Raw genomic sequence first — 10260 nt, 5'->3', positions numbered from 1 at the left:
ATACATCTTAAATATAACTTTTTAGCCCCAAATTAAAATAGTCAAAAAGTCAAAAAATTAAAAAATTAACTCATATTCCAAACGAAAACTTAGTTGCTAGCAGTATTTAAAGCCACCAACAATGATTTAGACCACTAAAAAATACACCACTAATAGCACTAATGTATTGGGAATGACAAACATACTGCTGCAATACTTACATGATTTTTAAAGCCACCTGCTGCTGTAATACATCCATGATTTATATCTAACCAGGATCTCAATCAAAGCTGCCTATTGCTGCAATACTTCCATGATTTATATCTAACCAGTATCTCAATCAAAACTGCCTATTGCCTTATATTGTAGTATATTTATTTGTGTGTTCTATAAATTTTTTAGCGGCATTATAATACGTGATTGTTTGTATTTACGTAGAAGTGGAGGTGCTGCCAAATGTTGGAGGAGAGTTGGGGAATAATAAATACTGATAGTAATAATTAACAAGGGGGAAGGGTTTGGCTGTTAGGCACTTTGTGAGGGCGAAGGCCACCAGTCAGTCACACACAGCCCAAACCAAACAAAACCAAAAAACAAAGAAAAAATAGTGGGGGCGCGGCGAGCTAGAGCGAGAGAGAAGTGAGAATTTTGGAAGAAGCGAAAGGAAAGGGCCTACGGCAATCCGAACAAGACGACTCTCTGCCGCTTATCTCTCATCTCTCAAACATCCTTATCCATTTCAAAACACCACTCTTCTTGTCTTTTCTTCTTTTGCTGCTGCTGCTGCTGCTGCTGCTCCCTCCTCCTCCTCCTTCTCCTCCTCCTAATCCATATCTAATAAGATTCCCTTTTTTTTTTTAATTAAAAAAATTGCTCCCCTCTCCAATACTCATCAGTGAATGTTCTCTTCTTATCTTTATATATCTCAGTTCGTCTTATCTGCCTGCCTGCCTCCCTCCCTCTGAATATCATCGCTGTGCTAAACGCTTTATCCATTCGATTGAATCGAGTGGGGTTCTTTTTGTTGCTCATTGCTTTTAATTGGACAAATATATATATATATATATATATATATATATATATATATATATATATTCCTGTGTATTCTGAGGGAGGTGGTGGGTCTGTCATATGGCTATTTTGTTTGAGATCTTACAACGATCCACAATTGGGGATGTATTCATGCTCATGGCCCCTCTGTGGATTGCGATTTTAGTTGGGGTTTTTGTCGGCTGGGCATGGAAACCCAAATGGGCAAACCTCATTGCAAATTCATTTGATTGTTCAGCTTCCAAAGGAGGAGGAGGAGCTGGAGGTGCTTCTTCTTCTTCTTCTTCTTCTTCTTCTTCTTCACCGTTGCCGATTGGTTTTTGTTCCATTCCAAACTTGAACTTGAATCCATTCAAATTGCAATTATCCAGCTGCATTCCTTGGATTGCCAATTATGACTTCGCAAAGGGGATTTCATCTCTACCATCAATCATCTCAAATTTCGACTGCACCAGCAGCAGCAGGTTGGTTGAAAATTTTCTAAATTATTATTCGCACCATTTCGCTCCGTTTCGTTTAATAAGATAAAGCTTACTTATTAATTGGTCCAATCAAAATTGTTCAAAATCCCTCGGATGTTGGAAACTTAAACTTGGGATTCAAAAGTGTTTTAGTGTCATGGATTTTCAATCTAAAGTTGTTCAAAATTCTAATGTTAACAAGCTTTCTAACTATTTGATTGTAATTTGTCAGTTCATTACATCTAGAAAAGGAAAAATCAGCTGCTGTTGTTGTTGTTGTTGTGGCCAAAGATGATTTAGAGCATTTATGCCGACTTGTGGAGGAGAAAGATGGTGGCCCTTCTTGGATTCAGATGATGGATAGGTCTACACCCAGTTTGAGCTATCAAGCTTGGCGGAGAGATCCTGAGGTAATGCTTTTCTTTATCAATGTTGTTTTCCTTTGATTCACTAAATTAATACTAGAATGAAACCAGTGGCACTTTGTTTGTGCGAGTGAACCGGTAGTCACTACTCCATTCCATACTACCCCTACTTAGCTATATTGTTGCAGGTCATGTAATGTAACTCACTTGTTTATTTATGTTGGTTTCTTCATACTACTTGTGGTTGATTACATCAAAATCTTCATGGCTTTTTTTCCCTCTTCCAGAATGGGCCCCCGCAATACCGTAGCAGGACAGTCTTTGAGGATGCCACTCCTGAGATGGTAAGGGATTTATTTTGGGATGATGATTTTCGATTGAAGTGGGATGACATGCTTATACATGCTGAAACTTTGGAAGAGTGTCCCAACACGGGAACCATGGTAGTTCGGTGGGTACGCAAGGTAGGGCGAGAACTCTCTTTTTTATCCTTTTTAATTCTAATGCTTTGTTTATATTGATCCCACGGGCTTATGTTTTGTAATGTTTTCTTTTTTATTTTTCCTTCTTTCTTTTTTGGCACAGTTTCCCTTCTTCTGTAGTGATAGGGAATACATTATAGGCCGTCGAATTTGGGAATCTGGACGAGCATATTACTGTGTTACAAAGGTATAAAGAACAATGTACTATCCTTCTCTTTAGATCATACTCATATCCGTTTTGTACATTTTTCTAAAAATTTTGCGATGAGGCTAGAAAATTACCAAACCATTATTTTATTTTGTCTCTCCTCTCGATGGGAATTAGCAATCTTCCATATGGTGGTTGTTTCTTTGATCTGTTTTTGAGATAAGAATTATTTGATATTTTAATTTTCTTGGTGTATATGTTTTTGAATAAAATGTAGTATGGCTGTGAAAGAAATTGTTCTTGAATAATTTCAGTTGTGTCTTAGTGTTGAAATTTGAAAATAACATAATTAGTGTCAAATCATGCACCCATAAAAATTTAATTTTGTTGGGGATATGAGATATAACAGTAAAATTTTAATGCCCTTGTAGTTACCTTTCCCCACTCCAAGTGCTATTATTTTACAAATGCAAGGAAGATTGCTTCCAGTGGCAGCTCGAGAAACACATTCAAAAACTTAAGTTTTACAAACTATATATATAGAATTCTCCTTTTTATTATGGTGATCAGTTTTCTTCCTGGCAGCATATAATCCCAGGAATTAACTATTTTATTCTATATATATATTTTTTTTTTTGTATGTTTCAGGGAGTGCCCTGCCCCTCTGACCTGCAGCGCAACAAGCCAAGACGTGTTGATTTGTATTATTCAAGTTGGTACATACGTGCAGGTACTTACAGCCTCTTGCTATACATATTTCACTAATTTTTGCATTTTAATTAAAGGACTTAATTGTTTGACATATGCCTTTTTCAGTATTTATGCTACTACCTAAAGTATAGCCCTTTAGAAATAGAGTTTTTCTGAAATGAGAAATTACAATTGTACTACCTCAAATATAAACACCTAATATTTCTGGTCACTGAACCTCTCAGTAAGATCTGTATTTTTGGATGTTACTCAGTTGAATCAAAGAGAGGGGATGGTCAGCTGACTGCATGTGAGGTGTTACTGTTCCATCACGAAGAGATGGGTATACCTTGGGAAATTGCAAAGCTCGGAGTCCGGCAGGGAATGTGGGGAGCTGTCAAGAAGATTGACCCTGGCTTGCGCGTGTACCAGAGAGAGAGAGAATCTGGTGCTTCACTCTCACGGTGTGCTTTCATGGCTCAGATCAACACCAAAGTTAGTGCAGACTTCCTGAGATCCTTGGAAAGCACAAGTGGTTCATCAGAGGTTGAAACCCCAAATTCATCTGAGAAGCCCTCAAGGAGGAACATGCGCAAGTTTCTATTCGTTGGTGGGGCTATAGTGCTTGCTTGCAGTCTTGACCGAGGGCTTTTAACAAAGGCAGTTATATTTGGAGTGGCCAGAAGGTTCACAAAGATTGGTAAGAGGTGGTGATTGGGATGTTTTGACATATGTGTACCAAGATGTCACGGAAGACATGTTTTTGCAGCAAGTGAGGAACTATTTTTTTTTATTTATAAGATCTCCTTCCATGTCTTAAATATATGGAAGGTGTTGTATTCTTTTTTTTGAGCCACGAAGCAGCTACAGTTCAGGAGAAGAGATAAGATTGAAAAGTTGTATTAGATGAAAATGAAAATCTCATTAAAGGATCTTATGCTGCAGAAATAACAGGCAGATTCAGTTGCTTTTCTTTCATTGATTTTTCTCCCATGTTTTCTGCGCTGTTTTGGATGATGACAACAATTGTTAGGTTTTTATTCTTGGCAATCCCACTTGACAAAATTCCTTTCAGTTGTACTTTTATTCGTTCTTTTATTTCAGTGAAGCTATGAGTACTTAGATGCGAATCCAACCCGAATTGTGCCTTGCAAAGCAGTTTCAGAAGATAATTCTTTCATGTTTGCCACTTCATTGACTATGTCGGGGATCGAGTTGTCCGGTCAGCTTGCGGGAGTCCAGGGGGCAGCGCCCCTTGGCAAGTCCGGGGTAGCGCCACGGCGGGTTGAGAGGCAGCGCCCCCGAAGCAAAATGCAAAAATACAAAAATGCATTCAAAGTTACTTGTCCACTTGAGCGGCCGTTTGTACGCTCAAGTAGAGAATTTTTTATTCCAAATGTTCGATCGCCTGCAAAAATGCTGGGAGTTGCATTTTTCCGCTCGAGTGGAATTTTTTGCGCTCGAGCGAAGATCATAGAACAGATTGCTATAAATATGTGTTTCAGTCAGATTTTAAGGTTACGGCTTCCAGATCTTGTTTGAGGGTTCTAAGGTTTCTTCTGGAGCTATTTTGCTAGTTTTCTTTGATGTTTGGTTGAGTATTCAACTCATGGTTTAAGAAGTATACATCAAAGGATTGTTTGTTTATTCTATACAAAAGAGAGTGTTCTTCTTCGGTGGATTCTGGGGAATTCGGGCCTGAAGCTTTGGTGGATTCTGGAGTGGCTCATCGTCGTGATTCATCATCAGCGTTGTAGATTCAACGTTGGGCAAGACAGTTCCAAGGTGAAGACCGTGGTAGAAGAGGCATATAGGAGTCGGTTCAATTCGGGCATGGATTCGCTGGGTAATTGAGAGTACATTTGTGTAATTCATTTTATCTTATTAGTGGATTATTTTGTGGCTTTAGCCTGTGGTTTTTTACCACAATTGGAGGCACTCCAATTGTGATTTTTCCACGTTAAAATCGTTGTGTCGATTTGTCTTGATTGTGTTGATTGGGATTGATATTTACTGCTTGAAATTGATATATTATCACAAATCAATATCTAAGGGATTTTTAAATTTTTCAACAATGAGCAGCATTTGGTATATTTAACGGGTAATTATAAAATAGTGGAAGAAATTGCACATCCATGATTTTGCAATTACTTTCCTCTATTTTTTAAGAAAAAACGAAAAACACCATCCTCAATGATATGATAGTCACGTTTTTCAAAATTTGAGTCAAAATAATGCATGTTTTTATTTGAATTGAAAGGATAACGTATTTTTCTGTGTAAAAGAAAATTGACAACAAATTAGTTTGCTTATCATCACTCTTGTAGGGGCAGGAAGTATGTTGTTGAATATGAATCAATTCATATGTTTTGTTTTGATTAATGGCAAGCAGAGGGTGAATCACAAAGAAGAGTGGTTGTCCGTACAAGAAACAGTGTGACACCAGCAACAAGGACTCAAAACAGAATCCGATTACCTCCAACGGGCAATGTCAAACAATGGTCAAATGCAGAACGGTGGGAAAGAAGAAAAGAAAAAACTCGCTTTGTGCCTTAGATGCTTGCATTTAGGAAGGATAAATTATCTCAATAGATAGGACCTATATTCTATTCTACATTTTAGGTGATTTGTCATTCTAATTGTATAATATCATTTAATTTTTTTATTATTATTATTATTATTTCTGTAATGGTTATGAAAAAATAATTATATATTTTTAAATTTTTTTTTATTACAGGTGAGACTCACTAAATAACTCGTAGTTTAGAGAAAAAATTAGTTAGTGCTCCTGGGTTGATATGTGACAGTACTCTTTATCAATCACAATATATTATATTCTTATATATAATTTTTCAATCATCTAATACAAAATTGTGAGTTTCACTCTTTCCACTGCGGGCGGTTGTGGTAGATGCGGGCGGGTCCAAACCGATCCGCAAACCGTCCAAATCCGAACCACGAACACCATGAAACCATGCAAGGAGACTGGTGTGTGTTTTGGATTTAACCCTTTAAAGCTAAAGTAGTAATTAAACAATTTTCTTTTCCTTGTGCTTTCGGTGGTATTCTGTTACCATTAAGCATAGCATAACGGCTCATTTGCATTTTAGAATTCCGTGGAAGTCTTAAAATAAAACTTACTTTTTTGAGTGAAGAAGAGAAGATGAAGTTGCAGGTGTGGAGACCGTAGCTCACACAATATTATACGCTTGACAGGTGGGGGTGTGTGTCTACTTGACGCCTTTAAAGTTAGACGACGCCGTTACTCCATAATCTGCTCTTCTTTTGCATGATAGATTCTCTCTTCAATCGACTCTTCTTCAATACTACTTACCCGGAGGATTCCATGGAGTTCAACAGAGCCAACTGCTCTTCAATACTAGTTGTCTTCTTTATCTTAGGTACTATCTAATTTTTTTACTAATACTTTTCTTTGTTGGTTAGCTAGTTAGTTTAGTTGTTTTTTTTTTCCAAGCCTGATCGATCTATATATATAGTTATATATATTTATTTATTTATTTATTGATGGGGGGAAATGTGTAGGGTTAGTGTTTCCGGCGTCCATGGTTGCAGCGATTGGGATCAACTACGGGCAGATTGCGAACAACCTTCCGTCGCCGGAAAATGTAATACCGCTGGTTAGATCGATTGGGGCGAGTAAAATAAAGCTGTACGACGCGGATCCAAGAGTACTAAAGGCATTTGCCAACAGCAGCGTGGAATTCATAGTGGGACTGGGAAACGAGTACTTGGGGAAGATGAGAGATCCGGACAAGGCACAAGCCTGGGTGAAGACAAACGTAGGAGCATACATCCCTGCCACAAAAATCACCTGCATCACAGTCGGAAACGAAGTGTTGACACTGAACGACACTTCTCTGAGCGACAGCCTCCTCCCGGCGATGCAGAGCGTCCACACGGCTCTGGTGAACCTCAATCTGGAGAAGCAGGTCAGTGTGACTACCGCACACTCCCTGGCTGTTCTTGAAACCTCCTATCCACCCTCTGCAGGAGCATTCCGTCCAGATCTCAGGGGACGTATTACTCAGATATTGGACTTCCATCTCAAAACCGGTTCCCCTTTCCTCATCAACGCCTACCCTTTCTTCTCCTACAAGGCTAATCCAAAGCAAGTCCCTCTCGACTTCGTCCTGTTTCAGCCAAACTCCGGAATTGTAGATCCAGTCTCCAATCTTCACTACGACAACATGTTGTTCGCACAGATCGACGCCGTTTACTCTGCCCTAGCATCCCCATCCCTATCCCTAGGAGGAGGAGGAGGAGGCCCTTACAAGAAACTCCCCGTTCAGATCTCCGAGACTGGTTGGCCTTCCAAGGGAGACCAGGACGAAGCAGGGGCCACTCCCGATAATGCCAACAAGTATAACACCAATCTCATGAAGCTCATTGCTCAGAACAAGGGAACCCCCTTGAAGCCCAATTCCGACCTCAATATCTACGTTTTTGCTCTCTTCAATGAGAACATGAAGCCCGGCCCCACCTCCGAGAGGAACTACGGCTTGTTCAACCCCGACGGCTCTCTGGCCTATCCACTCGGCGGCCTCACCGCCAATTACAACATCGTCAATAACACCACCACCACCACCACCACCACCAATGCCTCTTCCTCTGGCGGAGGTACAAGTGCGACGAATGCGCCTTCGCCGCCGCAGAGCTCTTCCACTGGTTATTTATCTATCTCGGCGGCAGCGGTGAGTTTTTCATTTTTAGTTCAGGTCTCGTGGTTAATGACAAAAAATCAAATTACTATTATCATCATGTCATTGGCTAAGATAAGATTCCATAGTTTGATTAAAATTAAAATTAAAAATCAAAATCAAAATCAACATTGAATTGTGATTTTCTTTTAATTCAGGTCTTGTTGGTAATGGCAAAAAGAAAGAAAATATTTATTATTATGATGTCACTGGCCGTGATAAGAATAGATTAGTTTGGTGAAACGAAACCCATCATTGGATTGTGACTTTCTTACTATTATTATTTATTTGGGATTGGGAGTCATGTCATGTGTGTGTGCATATTTTATTTTGTGACTTGAATGAATACGGCGGTCTCGGTTTTGGTTTCTGGAGGCAGTTGCTATATTTCCTTGGGATTGGGATAATAAGATAGTCCACTTATTAGTTGTTGTCTGTGACTTCAGGGAAGATTGCATTTTGATAGCACTTGGGTTTATATGTGCCTGGTGGGGTTACTTTCTCTTCCGGTCTTCTAGATTTTTAGTCAGTTGCATTGCAGAATTCAAGACTTGAAAATTCAAACGACGCTCAAGGTGACATCAGCTTTAGTTTTGGTGGATATGGGATGGATGGAGGAGAAAGAGAGAGAGAGAGAGAGAGAGAGAATAACAGGGAGGGAGGGAGGGAGCTTCTCTGTAACTGAAGGTAAAGATGAAAATTTCTTTTTGTTATTCTTTGGTTCAATCGATCATGTTTCTTATTAAAACAATGCTTACATGTACTAAAAATATATCCGTTTTAATATATCATTGAATGCTTAAATATTATTATTAATTTTTTAATAATTAATCACATTTTACCTATTACACTTTTAGTTAGTGCCCTCCTCTCCTCGTACCCACTTCACTTTCACCTCTTTTCTTTTATCTTTATTTGAAATGAGTTAGTAGGTTGGCCCACTTGACGAAAGAGGGTGTTTGGTGCACTGAACTGAATAATGAGGAAAGATGGAGGCTACTTTTTCTCTTTTTTGTTGGCTTGGCACTCAACTCATGTGTTACTTTCTCTTTTCATTTATTTTTTGGGCTCTTTTGCAGGAGATTAAGATGAGGGAATATTAAATTTTAGGCTTGTACATATATGCTCTGCTAGGGGGAATGCACCATGTTAATTTTTCGTCAGGCAAGGATTTTGGATGAGATTTCAATTTATTTATGTTTCTTTGCAATCCCCTCCCATTTGTTTCTAGTGTAGGAGGAAACTTAATGTTATTTTCATTATGATGTCTGTCATTGGCATTTTGACATTAGTTAACTTAAATGAAACAATGATTATGACACACTCTGTATATCTATTGAGTGCTCATTGCTGCTTTTGCCGAAAGAGCTGTGATTGGGAGCCCGAATGTGGGAGCCCCGAATGCCCCTAATATACAAAACGCCGTCGTTTTTGTATTTTTTTTTTTCAGCAAAAGAAGGAAGAAGACGAAGAAGAGGGGGAGGGGAGGGGAGGGGAGGGGAGGAAGGGGAGAGGAGGGGAGGGGAGGGGGCCATCAAACTCTGGGCTGAGGCAGGGGGCGGAGGCAAGGGCGGCAACGGCGGGGCTGCTACGACGAGCTGGAGCTGCTACGACGAGCGACGGCGGGCGACGAACCGACGGCTACGGCGGTGGGTGGCGAGGCGATGAGCTGTGGTCCTCTTCCCCTCTCTTCTTTCTCTCTCTCTCTCTCTCTCTCTCTCTCTCTCTCTCTCTCTCTCTCTTCTGAAAATCGGGGCATTCGGGGCGGGGAAATTCAGGACAAAAAACATTTCTCTTGCCGAAATCGGTCTCTTTTGACAAAGAGGTTAAAAAGTAAATTTTTTTTTTAGTTTTTTAGCTTTTTCAATTCATATTATCTCTATTTTTTTACACATTAAAAAAAACTAAAAAATCAACTTTTAACATACTTCCAAAACAAGCTATCTCATATCATACCATATCAGGTTGAAGTCTGACTGACTGATATATGGAGTGGAGTTTCAACTGGTTGTTATTATAGTTGGAGTCTGGTTTTGTTGTCAGTTTAAACATCATTTTCTCATATTTGTTAGTAACTTCTAATTTGCATCAATGGGCTCAAATAAAACCCAACGTCCACAGATATGTGCACACTCAACTTAATTTTGTCTACCATGGCTCTGTTTTTGTGCACATGGCGGCACATCCCTAAAACCGTATTAAGGGGTGTGAGATAGAGATCAACCAGAGACGCTCCTTAACTACGAGGTGTGGTGCGGTGCGTTGCACGGTGGAAGAAATTCAAGATATATATTTTCATATAGTGACGACAAGGTCACCAATTAATTTTAACATCAAAAATTTGGACAAGGGGTGCATGCTGTGTGC

The 10260-nt window shown here is 39.4% G+C and overlaps 2 protein-coding genes across 4 annotated transcripts; both read left to right on the top strand.

Moving 5' to 3' along the window:
* The first annotated feature begins 243 nt into the window (after window positions 1-243).
* Window positions 244-4153, top strand: LOC114269285 (uncharacterized). The gene is made up of 6 exons (XM_028210568.2): window positions 244-1493; window positions 1723-1900; window positions 2143-2319; window positions 2441-2524; window positions 3134-3215; window positions 3450-4153. The coding sequence occupies exons 1-6, from the start codon at window positions 1111-1113 to the stop codon at window positions 3887-3889; spliced, it is 1344 nt and encodes a 447-aa protein (XP_028066369.2). The 5' UTR covers window positions 244-1110; the 3' UTR covers window positions 3890-4153.
* A 2069-nt stretch (window positions 4154-6222) lies between these two features.
* LOC114269286 (glucan endo-1,3-beta-glucosidase 11) lies at window positions 6223-9214 on the top strand. 3 transcript variants are annotated; one of them, XR_003631551.2, is made up of 4 exons: window positions 6225-6576; window positions 6719-7887; window positions 8340-8580; window positions 8973-9214. XR_003631551.2 is itself a non-coding variant. In XM_028210571.2 (3 exons), the coding sequence occupies exons 1-3, from the start codon at window positions 6465-6467 to the stop codon at window positions 8994-8996; spliced, it is 1305 nt and encodes a 434-aa protein (XP_028066372.1). In that variant the 5' UTR covers window positions 6223-6464; the 3' UTR covers window positions 8997-9214. The 3 variants fall into 3 exon arrangements, 2 of the variants coding, with proteins under 2 accessions (XP_028066372.1, XP_028066371.1); XM_028210571.2 differs by lacking the exon at window positions 8340-8580 and having other exon boundaries at window positions 6223-6576; XM_028210570.2 differs by lacking the exon at window positions 8973-9214 and having other exon boundaries at window positions 6228-6576; window positions 8340-8720.
* Window positions 9215-10260: the final 1046 nt, after the last annotated feature.

Source organism: Camellia sinensis, chromosome 11 (genome assembly GCF_055761805.1).
Source record: "Camellia sinensis isolate YWXY chromosome 11, ASM5576180v1, whole genome shotgun sequence".
Lineage (NCBI taxonomy): Eukaryota > Viridiplantae > Streptophyta > Magnoliopsida > Ericales > Theaceae > Camellia > Camellia sinensis.
This window is presented reverse-complemented; position numbering and strand designations above follow the sequence as displayed.

Bases quoted from the DNA above. Each gene is read 5' to 3' on its own strand.
- LOC114269285 (XM_028210568.2), top strand. From the start codon at position 1,111: ATGGCTATTTTGTTTGAGATCTTACAACGATCCACAATTGGGGATGTA. The intron at 1,901-2,142 runs GTAATGCTTTTC...TCCCTCTTCCAG, and splicing joins CTTGGCGGAGAGATCCTGAG to AATGGGCCCCCGCAATACCG. The intron at 2,525-3,133 runs GTATAAAGAACA...TGTATGTTTCAG, and splicing joins CATATTACTGTGTTACAAAG to GGAGTGCCCTGCCCCTCTGA.
- LOC114269286 (XM_028210570.2), top strand. From the start codon at position 6,465: ATGATAGATTCTCTCTTCAATCGACTCTTCTTCAATACTACTTACCCG. The intron at 6,577-6,718 runs GTACTATCTAAT...GGAAATGTGTAG, and splicing joins AGTTGTCTTCTTTATCTTAG to GGTTAGTGTTTCCGGCGTCC. The intron at 7,888-8,339 runs GTGAGTTTTTCA...CTGTGACTTCAG, and splicing joins TATCTATCTCGGCGGCAGCG to GGAAGATTGCATTTTGATAG.